General features: G+C 42.0%; 1 protein-coding gene across 1 annotated transcript; it reads left to right on the top strand.

Moving 5' to 3' along the window:
* The first annotated feature begins 8,626 nt into the window (after positions 1–8,626).
* On the top strand, positions 8,627–10,089 carry LOC128467865 (vomeronasal type-2 receptor 26-like). The gene is made up of 2 exons (XM_053449601.1): positions 8,627–8,765; positions 9,179–10,089. Exons 1-2 carry the CDS (start codon positions 8,627–8,629, stop codon positions 10,087–10,089), a joined length of 1,050 nt encoding a protein of 349 aa, XP_053305576.1.
* The last annotated feature ends 10,599 nt before the right edge of the window (positions 10,090–20,688 follow it).

Here is a 20,688-nt window from a genome sequence, read left to right as displayed (position 1 = left end):
ACCTTTTCTGGCAGGGGACTCAATCATTAGGAAAGTAGATTGGGTAATCTGCCGCCAAGGCCCAGAATGCTTGGGTACTGCATATTGTGGAGAAGTTGGACAGATGGTTGGGAGGGGCTGTTATGATGCAGTGGCTATGATGCATACGTTTTCTTTGAATTCTACCCTTAAGCTTAGCTTATAAATTTATATTACCTAATAATAATAATTATTGTTTTTGTGTGTGTGTTTTGTTTGTTTGGTTGTTTGAATCATAAGCAAAAAAAAAAGAATAGGAAAAAGCAAGATTTGGAAAGAAATAGTAAAGGAAAACGTAAATGAAAATGGAACAGGAAAATGAATGGACAGTTGGCAACCTGCTCAACATTTTGATCCACAGGGCAAACCATTCCTCAATCTGTCAGTTCTTGACATCTGGGAGCAGACTTTCAGGGCTCAAATACCAACGCTTAGCTTTAGCTGGCTGCCCTGGCGCAGGTAGCAGACGTTGCCACACCGCAAACAGCTGTAGTCAGGGGAGAGAAACTACCGTTACCATTGGGCGTGACATTTTAGAAATGCAAACACTCAGTCAGATGTTTGGGAGCGGATTTCCAGAGCTCAAACACTAGGCCCTAGCTCTAGAAGGCTAATCTGGAGGAGATACCAGGGGTTGCCGCATCGCAAACAGACGCACCCAGAGGGGGCTACCTTTACCATTTTTTTGGTTTACTTTTAAGAAAATTAACTCTCCAAGTTCAGAGATGGGTACCCCAACTTGGGCAGATAGATATTAAGAAAACACGCATTCACTTTGAACAGTGGTTGGTAGACATGATAGCAGCTGCTGTGCAATCCATGAGTGCAGGCCACCCCTTTTTCCCCAGTACCTAACTGGGTCAACATTAGGTGTCAAAGGAACTTCACAGAGGTAAAGTCTGACCATTTCACCAACACTACTTTCCTCTCTGCTGCTAGCTCTGTCCCGCTATACTCCCAAGTGCCTCTTCACAAAATAAAGCTGCTCCACTCAGCTGTGTTCCGCTGCTTGTGGCACTGCTACTGATTCTGCTGCTAGGAGTAGCAGACAATATCATCTCCTCCTCCCACTGCACTTCTTTCTCCTTGGACAGCTTTTCACTTTTCCACTGCCAGTCATACACCCTTTTGGATCAGTTGGTCCTGGAATGTAGGAAGAACATTAAATATGAGTGCTAGCTTTCCCTTAATCAACTCTGAGCAACCTGGCTTGGGAGGAACTTGGATTTGAGTCCCACTGGTAAAGGGCAGGGCAAGGTATATCTCAGAGAAGACCATTGACTTCGTGCCAGGACTTCAAGGTCCGGCAGCGGCCTACCCTGGTGTCAACCAATGAAGAAAAGTTGTTCCTCTAATCGGGAGATATGCTATACTCTGCCCTATTGCGGACGTACTCCGAGAGGCCTGATCAATGGATCTTCAGCCTCTCATCTCGCTATCTCCATTACCTTGCAGCAGGATGACAAAAGGACTGAACTAACAGCCATCCTAGACTTCGGCACCAGCTGTTGCCTTCTTGACTCCATTCTGGCTGCCAACCTACCCCATTTATATTATGTTTATATATTTGTTGCCAACTTTATTAGGGTAAGAAGCGCAGACAGTTTTTGTTTTTTGTATACATTGTACAGCCAATACACTGTTTCTTGCTGCATGCTTACACCTGTTTGGTTACGCCTCGTATTATACATTTATATTATTTGAGCCTGTGACTAGCTTAGCGCACCGACATTTTTTCTTTTCCCTGTTTGCACATATTTGAGGTTGTTGGCTCCTCAACAGTCTGGTTGCAGCTTGCTGTCCAGGGGTTAATGGGGAGGAGGTTTAATTGCACCTCCCCCAACACATTAATAAGGTTTTGGTAGCCATATAAACTGCTTTGTGTGTCCACTATGTAGGAGGTGAGAGTAGGTTCTCACCCTATTGAGAGTGTGCCTTGACGTGGCGGGTGAGCTTAATTATGCTTTGGCCAATTCATATAACCAAAACTTCTCATTTATGTTTATATATTTGTTGCCAACTTTATTAGGGTAAGAAGCGCAGACAGTTTTTCTTTTTTGCCAACCTACCCCAACAAGAAGCACACCCTGCTTTGCTGCATATGGTAAATGGAAGCATCCCTTCTATGTGGAGACAGATGCCTCCAATAACTACATAGGAGCTGTCCTGTCCCAGGAGTTCACTGAGAAACAATTGCCACACCCATTACACTCCTGCAAGCTCACCCCCTCTGGATGAAACTATGATTTGGGTGAGAAAGTGCTCTGTAAGAATGGAGACATAGGCTTAGGCGAGCAACACACCATGTTACAGGGTATACAGATCACAGGAACCTAGAATATTTCTGTTTAGCCAAACGACTACGCCTTTGCCAGTCATGGTGGGCTCTGTTATTTTCTAGATTTCACCTCCATATCATCTATAGACCTGTGTCCAAAAACAGCAAGTCCAAAGCTTTATCTCACATGAACGAGTCATCGATCCCATCAGACTCAAGGCAGCATGGTCCAATTCTAAATCAAGAGCACTTTCTTGCTACTCAATACTCGTTGCTCAATACCATCCAGAAGTTTCGCCATCCTGTGCCCCATCTGTCATACCACAATTCCTGCAACCTGGAGCACTTGTGTATCACCAGCATCATGTAGCCGAATTACGTATTTAGCCAACTCACATGAGCTTTACTGGGAGCGAACTGGAAAGCATCTCCAGCTAACTGGCATTCTAGCTCTGCTGAAAATTAGATATTACACAAATAACTCGCTTTTAATGAAGAACAGGAAACAGGAACTTGTTCTTTAAAAGAAAAAGTAAGATTAAATACTTTTTAAAATTCTAGAACTACTTTGGGTAACTGGGTGAAAAAAATATATAACTGCTTTGGAAGAGAGCTTATTTTAGTTACTGTAAGGCATATTTACAATTATTTGAAATAATGATCTTGTGCTTCTTGTGCATCCCAGCAAGAAACTCATTTGTATTCTTAATAATTGAATATTTGTAACATTTTAACTGGCGCATAAAACAGATGATTTAGGTGATTGTGCAATATTTTCAAAGCATTGATTTTTGGTTCTATCTACCTTAAATAATGCTATATTGCATGTTAAGGCAAAACTTAGATATTGTTTGTGTCCAACTATTTTAAAGTTACATTTACTTTTAAGTTTAATTACATGTGTAATTTATACATTTTAATAACAAGTCACGGCTCTGGCTTTAAACCTCATAGGCATAGAGCTAATTTCAGACTCCATTGACTTGCATTAGACTGAAGTGTATAAAAGGAGAGATGCTTCACTTGCATTACATTAGTTCACGCATGCAGCCGATGGCATCACCCTGCGTGGGGCTTTATACTGCTGAGTGCTATGGATGCCCGAGGTCTTTCTGTGTTACATTGTGGAACATTTTGTCACGTGGAGAGGAAATATTGAGATCTTCAGCATGTAAAGTTTCCCTGTTTGTGATATTCCTGTGTGTGACTCCGTGTAGATCTGGCTCCCAGAGCTCACCTCCAGCCTGTCATCTGGAGATCAGAAGATGTATCGAGGACTACGAATATGTTCAAGACGGAGACATTATTATTGGAGGAGTGTTCAGAGTAAATAACTTAATGAATGATTATCGTGAAGATGGAATCATAACTATGATGGCTTGTATGAAGTAAGTAGAAAAACTTTACAATACAGAAATCACGAATGGTTTAGATAATTAACATGATGAGGGAGGAGAAAGAAACATTTAAATGCATAAAGTGATTTAAGAAAGTACAGGAGAGGAGTTTATTCCAGAAGAGCAGAAATGTTAGAACATATTCTCTGTATACCCTGTAAACTTCTTCTTTGTAGAAGAGTCCACAGATCCAATAAGTTGGCTTTTATTTTTACTTTTCCTGTGATTATTGTTAGCCTAGGTAGTCCTAGCTTGTTTTGAATGCTGTAAGGGTGTGGAGGGGGTAGAAATGTGCATGTATGTTCACTAGACACATGGTCTACTTACACACCAGTAAAGGGATCTGGACTTCTATGACTTTTCCTCTTTATTTTATATGCGTATTAGGGGGCAGTCATGTTTTGTCTCATATAATGGTTGAACGAGACACATAACAATGTGGGCTTACAGAAAAATACCCGTGGAGGTCCTTGCTTTACTACAATGTAACTGTAAGATGTGTTAATAAATCGTCAGGCGAGGAAGATCCCCTGGCGGCAGGAATCAGGATTAATTGTAAAGGAGCAAAAGATGTATTGTGGAGACCAGCTATGACTGCAGTAGGTAAGATGGCAGGTGACAAGTATGTGAGCCAGAGCTTTAGTTGACTCAGGGAGCGTTAGAAGTAAAAGACTTTGTATGGATAAATCTTGCAGCCATTTGAGTTCACTGAAGTTCAACCTCAGGGGAATAGCGGCTGATACAGGTGAAAACCTACCAGCGGGGCTAGTGATCACCTCACTACAATCAGTTTAGAGTCTAAGCATCACGTTACTTTCCACAAAGTCTCCATATATGTTGAATGGGTTTTTCTTTGCCTTTCGTTTTGAATATCTTTACCGTTTTCTTAACAAAGTATATACATTCCTACAGCTGCAAATCAAATAATATCAAATAATCTAAAATAAAGCACATTTGTACTACTTCCACAGGCCTATTCCAGGTTTCTACAAAAATCTTTTGACCTTTATGTTTGCTATTGGGGAGATCAACAGTGATCCGGAAATTTTACCAAATATCACTCTAGGATATCATTTATTTGATTCATGTTCTAATGAAAAAAAGACTGTAAAAAGCGTCCTTCAGATTTTATCTGGACCAGGAAAGACCGTCCCTAATTACTCCTGTACTAAACGAGGGACCCTGGCTGGTTTTATTGGGGATGAACTTTCCGACACCACTATACCCATGGCACAAATCCTAGGGCTGTATGGGTACGCACAGGTGAGCAGAATATGCACCGTTAGTACAATCGTTTAAATCTCTTCAATAGATGTTAGTTACCTCAAACCCTGCACTCCAAACCATCAGCCCTAGGCGCACTTCTCGTGGCATTTAAGCACCCTTGTGTTCAGCGAGCGTCTATATTATGTGGCGTGTAATGGATTCTGTCTATACATACTGGGTAATTTCTTGTCTTTCTGTTTTTCCAGTCAGTTTTCAGCAGTCATTGTACAAATTCCAGGCTAGACGCTTCCAGAAGCTCCTGCGTTGTCATGAAACTGCACCTGTGGATATTGGGGCCTACTTGGTGCATTTAGTCCCTTTCTTGTAGCAGGGGTATTCATAGAAACACAAGCCGACTCCACTCCTACAGTACTGTCATTAATGGCACAGTACGCCTACCACTTCCTGTCATGTGACAGGATCAGTCAGTAAGAAGCCCCTTTTGTAGTCATAAGAGCTTCACTTATGAGGTGTGTGGATCAACTTCATTGGTTTCCATAGACTAAGCTTCAAGCCCTGAAGAGAAGCAGGAGCACAGCAGTACTTATACATGTTCCCAACACTCCCATCCAGCTAAGATAAATGTATTTCATTTCATAATTCTTGTAGAAATCTCTCTGAATGAAATACGCATTATACAGGGCCAGTCAGGCTCTTGGAGCAGAGGCTCATTTAGACATCAATAAACCGTGCTATGCACTAATGTGGTTTCAAAAGAAAGCTCTGCTTGTCCTGTAATAAATAATGTATATTGTTGTTCGCATAAATAAATGTGAAAAAGGGAAATTACAATTGAACAAAAGTGCTGTAAAGGATTCACTCATTCACAGTAAAAAGATGTAAGACGGTCTTTGTTCATAAGGGTAAACGTTTTTGTTTAACTAGGTCTTGGTCTTCAATGTCCGAGAGGGTGGTTGTAGCATCTGTTATAATCCATTTGTTTTCGTGTAGATCAGTTATGGCGCAACGCATTCCGTGCTCAGCGACAGACGAGTTTATCCGACGTTTTTCCGAACAGTTCAAAATGACCATGTCAGTGATTATATTTTATCCAAGCTGCTGAAATACTTTGGCTGGAACTGGGTCGGCATTTTAACCACCGATGATGAAAGTGGAGAAAACGAAAGCCAAGTACTGACAAAGTATATGAAAGAGGATGGAATTTGTGCTGAATATGTAATAAAAATACATTATTTTCAAAACATGGATCAAACTTTTGAATACGCTTTCAAAACAATAGAAAGATCAACATCTCAAGTTATCATATTTTGTGGTTCCGTTTCTGAAGCTTTTATGTTTATTATTAGGGAAACAAAACATTTGTTAATCAATAAATCTGTAATTCTTGGCACAACGTGGTCTTCAAACAAATTTTTGTTCCATTCTTTCTCTGATGTATTTAACGGGACTCTGACTCTGAAACCGTATTACAGCGACCATGTTCCAAAACTTTCATTCTTCCTTGAGAAATTTCACCCAAAGAGCTACCCAAATGACAAGTTACTGGAAGATTTGTGGATAACAGCTTTTAAATGCTTGTCTCCAGATCCCTATAAAAACCAGTATTATGAAATTCATTTTGGGCTCTCGCTTCATAACTGTACTGGGAGAGAACGCTTGAAAGACATTGCTAGCTTTATCAACAACGGTGATGCTTCTCGAGTGAATAATGCAGTGCTTGTGATGGCTAAAGCCCTACACAATATGTACATATTTCAGGAAAAAAATGTTTATGGAAATAAAATCAAAATAACTAATTACAAACATCGGGTAAGTCGGGAATCATGAAAAGAGAGTGATTCCGGGGCATCAGCGGTAGCCGTGTAGTTAGCAGTAATAGTAAATCTAGCGGTAGGAACAGTTCTGCTATTTACGTAAAACCAATAACTCTGCAGCAGTACCTAATATATATATAATAGCCTTGTTACAGTGGGAATTGTTGGTCAATCTGTGCATGATGTTAAGGGCCAATCAGATGGCACAATTAGCTTTTAAATTCCCATTAGGACTAGTATCCTCTTCTGCCCTCTGTTCCCATCTGCCTCTCCCTGCTGTCTCCAGCTCTCCTCTGACCCTTCCAGCCCTTTCATGCAATATTTACTCTGACCGATTCCTTCCAGGGCCTCTCTTTGCTTTGACCTGTCCTCCCATTTGACTCTGATCTGACCTGCCGTTCCTGCTCTCTCTGCTCTGACTCTCCAGCTCCCCGCTGATCCTCCCAGCCCCTTCGTGCCTTCCCTGCTGATCCACTTCACCTATAGTCCCTTCTGCTCTGACCTGCCCCTCCAACTTCTCACTGATCCTCCCTGTCCCCCCTGTTCTGAGAGAGAGAGAGAGAGAGAGAGAGAACAAACAACAGAAAAGACTGGGAGATAAAACCTGTGGAATGAGAGAGATTTCTTGTCATGGCGTGTCAATGGCAGACACATATGTTGAAGGATACATTACAATTTACTTATTCAGAAAATGTAAAACAGCTGATGATATTTCAGTACTTTTGTATTTTTCATAAAAGTTGCACCATTACATAAGAAATCTGAAAGCCGGGGACCAAACCTCTCATCTATATCTTGATGAAAATGGAGAGTATGTTACCCCACACATAATTCGGAACTGGGTTGGAAATAAGGAAGAAGATAAATCCTTTGATGTGGTCGGTATCTTTGATCCGTGGGCTCCGGATGATCAGCAGCTTAACATCAAACCCGGTCTAATAACCTGGAAGAACGAAGCCAACCAGGTGAGAAGACTTTTCATTCTTTGTTATAAGAATATATTTGCTATATTAAATCGTATAGGAACTGAATAAAGTTATATCTGGAAATATTTGGTCACTGACACAAGTTTGTTATTTTGGCTGTTTGCCAAAATCACTTCGGGTTACAGTTAAATAATGAATATGGGCTTAAAATGCAGCGTCTCAGCTTTAATGTGACGATATTCACATCCAAATTGGATGAAGGGTTAAGGAATTACAGCTTTACTACGGTGTTCCCCCTTTTTCAAGGGTCCAAAAGTAAACGGACAATTGACTCAAAAGCTGCTTCATGGACAGGTGCGGGCCATTCCTTTGTTATTTTTTTCATCAATTATGCAGGTAACAGGTCTGGAGTTGATTCGAGGTGTGGCATTCACATTTGGAAGCTGGTCAGACATCAGAGAGCTAGCAGGGACATTAGGAGTGGTGAAATCAACAGTTTGGTACATTCTAAGAAAAAAAGAAAGACCCACAAGCAAACAACTGAAGCAAGTTGCGATAAAGGCCTGTCAAGAAATACTAAAACTTAAAAAAAAAAAAAAAAAAATTGTGAGTGCATAGAGAGAACCAATTGGTCAATATTTTATCACTTTTTTTGTTTTTGATTTGTTTCATGGTCGGTTTACACGAGCGCATTAAGTGGAATTTGCTTGAGAAGTTACAACACCTGGAGAGTGTTTTACAGGGTTGCAGCTGCGTTGCCGTTAAGAAGGGTAGTATCCCTCCTTTTGCTTATATTATATTTTACTTCATACACGGGTAGACACTGGTTTTCACATTTGTTTTATACTATAACCAATAAGAGATTACAGATATGCCGGATAGTGTAACTTGGTAGATTGCCATTTGAAGTCAAGATTGAGTTCTAGGAGCTTTACAAAATAATCAGCCTAAAAAAAACTAAAAAATATGTCTCTTATTCAGATTCCAAAATCTCAGTGCTCAGAAAATTGTTTGCCGGGTTACAGGAAAGCCCCGGGGTCTGAGATCCATTCCTGCTGCTATGACTGCGTCCTGTGCTCAGAGGGAGAAATCTCCAATATGACCGGTATATCCCACCTGATACTCTGATATTCTTACCAAAAAAATAATGTTTACGTCTGACTGATTAATAGAGAGAAAGCCCCGAAATCCACAGCATGTTCTGAACAAATCAGCCGACTCTATATTACTCCCATTCCCATCACAGATTGAAACCACAGCCCCGTACACTGACACCCAGACACAAGAGCACGGAGATATTACAAGAGCAGGCGGACAACCATTAGAAAGACAAATACCTGCAGTATAATCCTGACTATGGGTGGTTATTTTGTTCCCATTAACCGTACTGCAGAATAAATGTCAGTAATCTGTCTGAGGTTATTTCTGGATCCAGCCATTTTTTAATTTTTTGATGATTTTTTATTAATTACATCTGTTTCATGAAATTCAAGATTGTGTATTTTTTATTTTTTACAGACAGCGAGAACTGCATAAAATGCGCACATAATGAATGGCCCAATGAGAAGAAGGATCTGTGTGTTCCCAAAATGGAAGAGTTTTTGTCTTATAATGATGCTGTTGCTATAGCATTTACATCAATCTCAATTTTATTTTGTCTTTTAACTGTTACAGTATCAGGGATTTTTGTTTCATATAAAAATACCCCAATTGTAAAAGCCAATAACTGGAGCCTCAGCCTGATCCTCCTGGTCTCCATCATGATGAGCTTCCTTTGTGTCTTTCTGTTCTTTGGTCGTCCTTTGGATATAACCTGCATACTGCGCCAAACTGTCTTTGGAGTTGCCTTCTCATTAGCCGTGTCTTCTGTGCTGGCCAAGACTATCATGATTTTTGTTGCTTTTAAAGCCATCAAACCTGGCAGTGTCTGGAGAAAATGTCTCGGAATCAAACTGTCTGGTTCTGTTGTCTTGTTGGGCTCATCTGTCCAAGTCATAATTATTATTTTTTGGTTGTCCATTTCCCCCCCATTCCAGGAGCTGGACATGCACTCTTATCAGGGAAAGATCATCATTCAGTGTAATGAGGGCTCGGTTATCGCCTTCTACTGTGTCCTGGGTTATTTGGGGCTTCTGGCAGCTGTTAGTTTTATTATAGCTTTTTTAGCCAGGACATTACCGGACAGTTTTAATGAGGCCAAGTACATAACCTTCAGCATGCTGGTGTTCTGCAGCGTTTGGATTGCGATGATCCCGGCCTATCTGAGCACCAAAGGGAAGAACATGGTGGCCGTAGAGATTTTTGCCATACTGGCTTCAAGTGCTGGACTTTTAGGATGTATATTTATTCCAAAATGTTATATAATTATATTTAGACCCGAAAATAACTCAAAAACACAATTGTTTTGTAGCAGAAATAACAATCTGTAGATATAATAAAGGTTAACACAGATATGAAATTTAGGTCTTAACCCCTTCAGGTCCGGGACGTACCTGGTACTTCCTGGTTACCAGTCACCGGTAGACCGGGACGTACCAGGTACGTCTCTGTTAGGTCGGGACCAGACAATACCAGTAGCGGACCCACAATGCAGAGACGGGCTGGGTACAGCACTATACAGTCCAAGGACGCGGCAGGCAGCACAGGAGCAAAGTCCAGTAAACAATCCAAGGTCGGGGCAGGCAGCACGGTAGCGAGGTCCAGTAAACAATCCAAGGTCGGGGCAGGCAGCACGGTAGCGAAGTCCAGTAAACAATCCAAGGTCGGGGCAGGCAGCACGGTAGCGAAGTCAAGTAAACAATTCAAGGTCGAGGCAGGCAGCACGGTAGCGAAGTCCAGTAAACAATCCAAGGTCGGGTACACGAAAAGGCAAGGCACAGTAAACACACCCAGAATACATATAGAGCTCATTGAACGGGCATAGATAGAAGCCAGGGGAAATTTTAAATAAGAACAAGGCGGGACAAAGCGGACAGGGGACCAAAGGGAGATGAGTGACGTCACTGCGTCCGGCGCCAAATAATGGCGCCGGAAAAAACAAACAAAATGAGTGCTAAACCCGCGAGTATCGCGGGTCTCGCACTACTTAGTAGATCGGGAGCGCCGCGAGCGTGCCGCAGCACCTCGCTTATTACTCTGCGAGTGCTGCCGGCATGTCGCGGCAGCTCCCGCAACAGAGTCTTGTGAGCGACTCACGGCGGTTCGCATAGACGAATGCGACTGCCGTGAGTGCGCTGCGTCTATACACACGCCCCTCCGTGTGCGTGTAGTACACACGTCACTCGGAGAGGGCGTGCGTCTGTAGACGCGAGCGCGCCGCCCACCCGCGATCGACCGTCGCGGGACAGCGACGGAGCCGGTAAGCGCAACAGTCTCCTCCAAAAACCGCCCCCCACATCACCACAATCGTGGTGATCGTGGGGGCGCTGCTGCCTGCCCAGGAGTCTGGACAGACCAGCACAGCCTGTCTAAGCCTACGATCACTCCCACGGAGCCTACGATCACTCCCACGGAGTGATTTTGTAGGCAGAAACCGCGATTGCAGAAAAATCACCACAGGCAGCTTCAGGGAAGGGGGTGGTGTGTTGAATGGGTCCCCACACAAGTGTGGGGACCTGACCCAACACCCCCTGCTGCCTGATCACTCCATGAGAGCGTCAGTGCAGCGTTAATCCCTTCAATGCCGCGATCGTGGCATTCAATGTTCCTGTTCAATTCCTGTTTTGTAGGGGGCTCTGCTGCTGGTGGTCAACAGCAAAAACGACCCCCAGAAGTCCTCTGATCAGTCCTGTTGGACTGATCAAAGAGACTCCTCCCTCTACAAGTCTATTGAAGATTGTGTCCCAGCTGCCAGAGGCAGCTTCAGGGACAGGGAGACAGGGTTCTTTGGTCTCCACATGAGTGTGGAGAACAGCCCCCCCACCCCCTCCCTTCCTCAGTTAACCCCTACCCCCCTCTTCCTCAATTAACCCCTTCAAAGCTGCGATTGTGTATGACCCCCATCGCAGCATTGCAGGGGTTCAAATATGTGCCCACAAGCTAGTGGGGACTAAATATCAGTCAATGCTGTGCTTCAATGGAGCATCAGCATTGAAAGAGTTAAAATAAATTTAAAAAAATAATAATAAAAAAAAAATAACAGCACTGACCTGAAAGTCCAGGGTGCTTCCAGGTCAAATGCTGGGCTGGGCTGATCAGATCGCTCCTGGCCAATAGGAGTGATTGGATCATTATGGCAGCCCATGGATGACCCTGCTCTACAAAGAGAGAGGGGTCATCTAGGGTAATTATGAAAAAACACAAATTATTAATAAATGAAAAAATCATAATTATTACCTGATCACTTGTCGGTGACATTTTAAGTCGCTGATTATTGATCGGTCTCCCTGATTGATGTCAGCGGCCTAAACCTGTCACTTACAAGCAATCTGATAAAAAAAATATTTTAAAAAATGTAAATGCACATGTTCCAGTTTTGCCCTCATAGCTTCCTCAAAAAATGCATGAACCATGCATGTGAGGCCTTGTTGGAACCGGTGGATGTTGGTGAACAAAATGTGGTGTTTTCTTCCAGTGTTACACTTATGCTGTGCAAGAAATAAATTGCAACATTGAAATTTATGCGTTAAAAACGCAATAAAATAATTTCCCTGTGAAGTTTGGCAGACATCAGTGAAGAAATGGCTGGCTGAAAACTGTCAAAACTACCCTAGTTGAACACCTTGACTTGTCTACTGTTCATAAATATATACTTTTATGGGGTAATTTACAGTGGGGGGGGGGCTTCCAAAATGTCCCAAATGGGATATGGGCCCAGGAAACCAATTTCTGAAAATTCCAAATTTGAAAAGTAAAATGCCCATGTTCCAGATTTGCCCTCATAGCTTCCTCAAAAAATCCATGAACCATGCAAGTGAGGCCTTGTTGGAACCGGGGGATGTTCGTGAACACAATTTGAAAAGTGTCAAAATGACCGTAGTTGTACACCTTGACTTATCTACTGTTCATAAACATATAATTTTGGGGGGATAATCAGTATCTGTGATAACTTTTGCAGTTATTAGACTACCATGCCAAATTTGAAAAAAATTACATTTCAATAACGTGATGCATGCCTTGCAATATTTGCCCTATACTGGTCAAAAATAGATGAAAATCCTGGCCATGTTGGGTGGTTTCCAAATCAGGATAACTTAATGAATATATTTGGGATATTTTTTTCCCATTGGTTCAATGTGTGTACAATTTATATGTATACAAAACTGTAAAAAAAATTGTTTTTTTTCATTTTCCCCCCACTTTTTCCAGTTTATTTCAAACAAAACAATGTACTACCCAGCTTAATATGGTTTCAAATGAAAGCCCTACTTGTTCTGAAAAAAAACAATATATGATTTGTGTGGGTGCACCAATTGATAAGAGAGAAATTACAGTTGAAGAAAGACAAGGCAAAAACATAAAAACGGCTCCGGTCCTTTAGCGACACCCTAGTTTAAAAATCCCGGTCCTGAAGGGGTTAACAGAGATTATAAAAAGGTGGAACAGATAATAAAGAGACACTGGTATTTATTAAAACAGGACAAAGTGATAGGAGGATCTATACCATCTCTCCCAAGAATAATTTACACTAAAGCACCAAATCTACGCATTATGGTGGCTCCATCTATTAAAAGGCCCCCACCGAACGAAGTAAGCCAGTCATGGCTCTCCACAAAGGGTTTTTTCGATGTGGGTCTTGTTCAAATTGCCTGTCTGTCCTGAGAAAAAACAGTTATGGTTAAGACTACAGTCAATGATTTTAAGTGGGAAATTGGAGAATTAATCACTTGTAACACTAAAGGAGTTATATATATATTACAATGTAGTTGTCATAAACAATATGTAGGGGGTACAAAGAGATCGTCGAAGACAAGAGTGGCAGAACATGTCTATAATATCAAAAAAGGGAACTTAAAACATCCATTATCTGTTCATTTTGCTCACATCCACAATAAAAATCCGTTAAAACTGAGTTTTATAGGTCTAAAAAAAAAAAAAAAAAATCGAAAGAAACTGGCGAGGGGGCAGTTACCTTATTCAGATGTCGAGGGCAAAAACCAAAAAGATCTATGAATTCCAAAGTTTGGAACCATATGGTTTGAATTCAAGTATAGAACTTTTTGGTTTTATGTAGAAAGATGGGCTCCCTACCCGTGACCCACTCTGGAACAATTGGTACAGTGGCCCCCGGGAGGGATCCTATCATCTACTGATATTTTCATGAAAGGTTTCTTGTATCTTATTTTCATTTTTTATTTTGTATTTTTTTATTTTCTATTTTATTTATCGTTTATATTTTTATTATTTATTTGTTTATTTATTTTACTCTTTAGTTTCATGTAGATAAAGAGAACGAATGCCCAAATAGCAATTAAATATGGAATCTCGAGTACTCTTTCCATGTTTTTTCTTTTTGTCTTTTAAGCATTTCCACCTTTATTCTATTGTTGTCATGTGACTTTTATGGTCAGTATAAAAGATAGGTCAGATACCTCTAAACTTACAGCTACTGAGGAAGGGGACTGCTCTAATAGCTACTATACCCGAAACGCGTTTAGCTTGTGTTTAAACACACTACTACTATATTGGACACTGTTCAGACACTGGCCGCTAAGCCGGCGGCAATTGTGGAAGTTTGGGAGGCAGTATTTGCACTTTTTGCCTATATGCTGATTGACTGCGGAATCCATGCGAACACCCAGCGAACACCATTACTAAGTTGGTCTGTGTTTGCGATTTCGGCCGTAACGTCCTGCACACAGTTAACAACTGACTGATCATCTGACTGCTACGTCAGACGCCGGTGATTGCCAGTGCGCTCGCCTGTGTGAGAGGCTACTTTCCATCCAGAGCCATATCTCCCAGTTGGAGCGTTGCACTGGGAAAAGATCTGCTAGCGACAAAAATCTGGTCTAACATCAGATGGTGAGCGGTACAGTGTACCATCTTTTTATGATCTGTTAAGAAAAAGAGCATCTGTTTTACCAAATAAGGCACCGGCCAGTGATTCTATAAAGACATAGTGCTTACTGCCTACCCCAAGGGATCCATACCATACTGAATGTTTGAGGACATCTTTCTACAGATATTTTGTTATCAGCACGAGTTTTTGAAGTATTCAGTGTTGATACAAATTCATGTTGCAGGACAATTACTACAAATTCTTTTTTAGTTAGATACAATTTTTTATAGGTTTTTCATTAAGCCTGAACCGTGTACCAATATTGATCAGGAGTGTTATATTATTATATGTTTTACTATTTTTTGGTATTTTTTTCGGTCTATTATTTTTGTGGTAATCAAGCAACTGAGTCTAGCCACAAGGGCCCTGTGGTTTTTCAGACTGACAGTTGTGATTTTATTAAAAGTGGTTTTTATACGGTCACATATTTCTAGATTTTTCTTATTTCCCTAAACTGCTATTTCCAAATGTCATTGTGGTTTACTGAGGACTGATACAATTGTTTTAGTATTTTTCCATATGTTGATTCCACTTGAGGTATAGGTGGTGTTTCAGTTAACCTCGTTATCTTGATCGTGAGCTGCACTGTGTTGTGTGTTTTTGTTAGACTTGTGCATTCGTCTTCGGGCGAACATGGAAACGAACACAAAGAGTGCGTTTTCGTGTTCGTTCCGAACACACGCCGAAGAGAAGACGGCGGCGGTAAAACGTAGGCGAAGACGAAGACACACACCACGAAGACCTTCGTGATTGTCTTCGCCTTCGTCTACCATTCCCCCCTTTCATCTTACCTTGTCTTGTCTTGTCTTCGCGGCAGTTCCCGGAAGCGGAAATCCGCAGGTTCGCCGTCACGGGTTACAGGGCAGTGCGAATGAGCCTATTGGTCGCCTACAGGGACCTCCTCTGGCATCAACCAATTGGTTGATGCCAGAGAAAGACCCTGCAGGTGACCAATAGGCTCACTCGCACGGTCTTTGTAGCCCCTGACAGCGAACCTATGGATTTCCGCTCCCGTTAACCCCTTCGATGCTGCGTTATCTAACACAGCATCGAAGGGGTTAACGGGAGCGGAAATCCATAGGTTAAAGGGCCGTGCAAGCGACCAATAGGCTCACTTGCACGGCCCCTTAACCCTTTAAAAAAAAAGTTAACCCCTAACTAATTGAACAGGGAGGGAGACCAGTGGCATCGGCAGTGCCGATGCCACTGGTCTCCCTCCCTGTTCAATTAGTTAATTGTCCGTACGAGCGACTTTATTGGTCGCTCGTACGGACATTTAACCCGGCAATGACTAACTAATTGAACAGGGAGGGAGACCAGTGGCATCGGTCTCCCTCCCTGTTCAATTAGTTAAAGACCAGTGGCATCGGCAGGGCAAGTTGCAGCATTGGGGTTTTAAAACCTCAATGCTGCAACTTACCCTGCCGATGCCACTGGTCTCCCTCCCTGTACAGAGTTAAATGTCCGTACGAGCGACTTTATTGGTCGCTCCTACGGACATTTAACCCGGCACAGACTAACTAATTGAACAGGGAGGGAGACCAGTGGCATCGATCTCCCTCCCTGTTCAATTAGTTAAAGACCAGTGGCATCAGCAGGGCAAGTTGCAGCATTGGGGTTTTAAAACCTCAATGCTGCAACTTACCCTGCCGATGCCACTGGTCTCCCTCCCTGTACAGAGTTAAATGTCCGTACGAGCGACTTTATTGGTCGCTCGTACGGACATTTAACCCGGCACAGACTAACTAATTGAACAGGGAGGGAGACCAGTGGCATCGGTCTCCCTCCCTGTTCAATTAGTTAAAGACCAGTGGCATCGGCAGGGCAAGTTGCAGCATTGGGGTTTTAAAACCCCAATGCTGCAACTTACCCTGCCGATGCCACTGGTCTCCCTCCCTGTACAGAGTTAAATGTCCATACGAGCGACTTTATTGTTCGCTCGTACGGACATTTAATTAATTGAACAGGGAGGGAGACCAGTGGGATGTGCCGGGTAAGTTGCAGCATTGGGGTTTCAAAAGTCTGCACGAGCGACCAACAGAGTCGCTCGTGCAGACTTTTAAAACCCCAATGCTGTAACTTACCCGGCACATCCCACTGGTCTCCCTGTTCTATCAGTTAAATGTCCGTACGAGCGACTTTATTGGTCGCTCGTACGGACATTTAACTGATAGAACAGGGAGACCAGTGGGATGTGCAGGGTAAGTTACAGCACCAGGAGCCTAAAAGTCTGTACGAGCGACCAACAGAGTCGCTCGTACAGACTTTTAAAATCCCAATGCTGCAACTTACCCGGCACATCCCACTGGTCTCCCTGTTCGATCAGTTAATAAATGATAGAACAGGGAGACCAGCGGGATCTGCCGAACAATTACGGCACCAGGAGTATAACATTCTGTACGAGCGACCCTATTGGTCGCCAGCAGGGGGCTCGTCTGCCATCAACCAATGGCAGACGAGCCCCCTGCTGACGACCAATAGAGTTGCTCATACGGACATTTAAACTCCTGGCGCCAGAGCGGCTTTAACCCCGTTTTAACCCCTTAACCGGGGAAAACGGAGAAAACCCGAGCACGAAGAATGTCCGCGAATATTCGCCCGAAGAGAAGACAAGACCAGGCGAATATTCGCGGAATACGAAGTTTTTTTTTTTGCCGAAGACAAGCACGAAGACGAACACGAAGACCCCCTGGTGCCCAAGTCTAGTTTTTATTGTTCAATAAAGGAATACCACAGGACTTGGATGAATGATGAATCATGCTTCTCTATCTGGAAGTCTGATGAATGAATCTGGGTTTATCGGATGTCAGGAGAACGTTACCTACTGGAATGCATAGTGCCTACTCGTTTGGTGGAGAAGGCATAATGATCTGAAGATATTTATTTCAGGATTTAGGCCCCCTAGTTCCAATAAAGAGTGACAGAAACCAATTCCCACAGACACACTTTAAAATCTTGTGGAAAGGCTTCTTAAAAGAGGATGGACAGGTGCCCACATACCTTTGGTCATATAATGTGTGTGAGTATATAATATATATATCTATATATACACACACAGTATCTCACAAAAGTGAGTACATCCCTAACATTTTTGTAAATATTTTATTATATTTTTTATGTGACAACACTGAGGAAAAGACTCTCTGTTACAATGTAAAGTAGTGAGTGGATTTTAAACTGTCTCTTTAACAGGAGCTTTACAGTATTAATGTCAGATACAGGGGACAGGGCATCAGATACCCACGAGTATTAATATCAGCAGCAGTAATAGGAATATCATATCTGACTACCCGACTATCCCAATACCCCTTCTAAACAACCCCCTCACCACACAGTTCCTGGAGAGCGGAGCTACACGTGGGCCCTTTTAGATAGCGCTGTCCCTTTAAATGTCAGTCAAGCAGCACACAGGTACCTCACAGGCCCCTGCCTGCAGCACAACTGGTGTATGGGTAATGGCCACCTACTGGACCCTCTCTGTCAGACTCACCGGCAGCTTCATTCTCAGCAGACATGAGGAGCCTTCCCTCCAGCAGAGCTCAGCATGCGCAGGACACAGCACTCACTCTGCAGACACAGGGTACTCTGGGGTTTAATGGACTGTGAAGCTGCAGTGGCCTCACCAGCTCCTCTCTGCTTAGGAGGACGCTCCATCTTCCCCAACACAGTCTCTCACAGGGAGAGCACAGAAATCTAATCAGGAGTCACTTTGGGCCTAGTCCTGAGCTCTGTCACCATGGAGCTTCCTGCTTCCCTCTCATACTCTGCCCTCCAGCCTCCCACATCCATCAATATACACCCATGCAATGCCTCACTGTCACCTGATTGGTGCAGCTGATCACAGGACCTGCATGTAGCTCCTCCATTTTGAGTTCTGGCAGTGGCTGAGGGGCCCATCAGCAGAAGCAGCAGTAAAAGTGAGTGAGAAAATGGCGGGAGCTGCATACATTGTACACAGCTGTGAGGGGTCTGAGATTTTACTTCAGGAAAAATAAATGCTGTTTAGGGCCCCAGATGTTTAAAACTCTTCCCAAGTTACCTGTATTCAGGACACCAGCAATTGAAGTGCTGTGAGTACTTTATTAGTATATAACTGTATTTATGAGTATATAATTCTCTAATGTATATAACTCTATGTATCAGTATATAATTCTCTAATCTAGATATCAGTATATAATTATCTAATGTATATAACTCTAAATATTAGGAATATAACTATATAATGTATAGAACTATATATATATATATGTATATATATATATATATATATATATCAGTAAGCTTTAGCAGTATATAACTATGTATCAGTATATGAATCTCTTATGTATATAACTCTATATAACAGTGATATAATTCTATATCAGTATATAAATCAATATCTGAATATTACTATCTCAGGTATATAAAACTCTGATGTATATAACTCTATACCTGTATATTACTGTGGGAAGCACTATAATGTATATAAATCTATATCTGTATGTAAAGTAAATTTAGTATAGGTGATACCTTTATTGGCCGATAGCTTGTGAGGCTATCAGGGCCTCATATTATAGCTGATAATATATAAATGCTATAATATTCCTGAATGCATTTATAGGGTAATATGTGAAGTGGGGATGTGACCCGTTTGAACGTATAAATAAGCAAATGCTCCGGAAAAAAAACTATCCAGAGGATGCTATTTCACTGGGTTCTGCCGCCGGCGGTGCGGTGCTCCCCACCTACTTCACCTCCAACATTGGTGTCATCCTGCGATGTCAGCGGGACCTCCTGCCCCCATGCCATATTGTGTCATAGTTATATATATATATATATATATATATATATATATATAAAAAAATTCCTTCTTGACCCCAAAATGGCATTCAGATTTCTCCTTGGATCAATACGCGGTTTCCCCATAATTAAAGATTTTATCCCCAAGTATTATGTTTTTCCAAGTATTCGTCCAGTTGCTGTTTAAACGTCTGTACAGACTCTGATAAAACTACCTCTGCAGGCAGAGAATTCCACATCCTTACTGTCCTTACTGTAAAAAACCCTTTCTTCTGCTTTATATTAAATCTCCTTTCTTCCAGTCTAAACACGTGACCCAGCGTCTTAAGCATAGTCCTGTTTATGAACAGATTTCCACACAATGGTTTGTATTGGCCCTGAATATATTATCATATATATTATATATTATCATAATGCTATCATATCCCTTTCTTCATAACTATAGTGCTCCATTCCTTTTATTAATTTTGCAGCCCGCCTCTGAACCCTTTCTAGTGCTATGATATCCTGCTTTAGAAAAGGTGCCCAAAATTGCACAGCATATTCAAGGTGTGGCCTTACCATTGATTTATAAAGGGGCAAAATTATATTTTTATCCCGCAAATTGATGCCCCTTTTTATACACGACAATACCTTACTGGCTTTAGCGGCTGCTGACTGACATCGCACATTGTTGCCTAGTTTGTTGTCTATAACAATTCCCAAATCTTTCTCATTTGTCTTTATCCCTAATTCACTACCGTTTAGGATGTAGGTTGCTTGTGCATTCCCTACCCCGAAGTGCATAACTTTACATTTATCTACATAAAATTTAATCTGCCATTTGTGTGCCCAGTCCCCCAGTCTGTCTAAATCTCTCTGCAGCACAGTAATATTACTTTACCTAGTTCAGTGTCATCTGCAAACACAGAAATTTTCAACGCCTATTGCCAGGTCATTTATCATCACTGTCTGGAATAAGGAAAGTGTTTCTGCAGTGTGAGAGCAGCACTACCTTTACCTTACCGAGGCTTTTTAGTAGCGCACGTTCCATACAGCTTGTGACGTTTCTACTATTTGTTGGTTTTATCAAGAGTCCCATGTTAGATATTCCCACACAAACTATGCATCACTTTTGTTCCGAAAAAATAGGGCCTTTGTTTGAAACCAACGAAACATGCAAAAGATAATAATTTTGGGTGCTAGTATGTTAAAAAACAAAACCTTTACTCATTTTATTTTTTTTTATTTTTAGCACTTCGTCACAGTA

This window comes from Spea bombifrons, chromosome 1 (assembly GCF_027358695.1).
Source record: "Spea bombifrons isolate aSpeBom1 chromosome 1, aSpeBom1.2.pri, whole genome shotgun sequence".
Lineage (NCBI taxonomy): Eukaryota > Metazoa > Chordata > Amphibia > Anura > Pelobatidae > Spea > Spea bombifrons.
The sequence above is the reverse complement of the archived record's forward strand: the minus strand, read 5'-3'. Positions and strand labels throughout refer to the sequence as shown.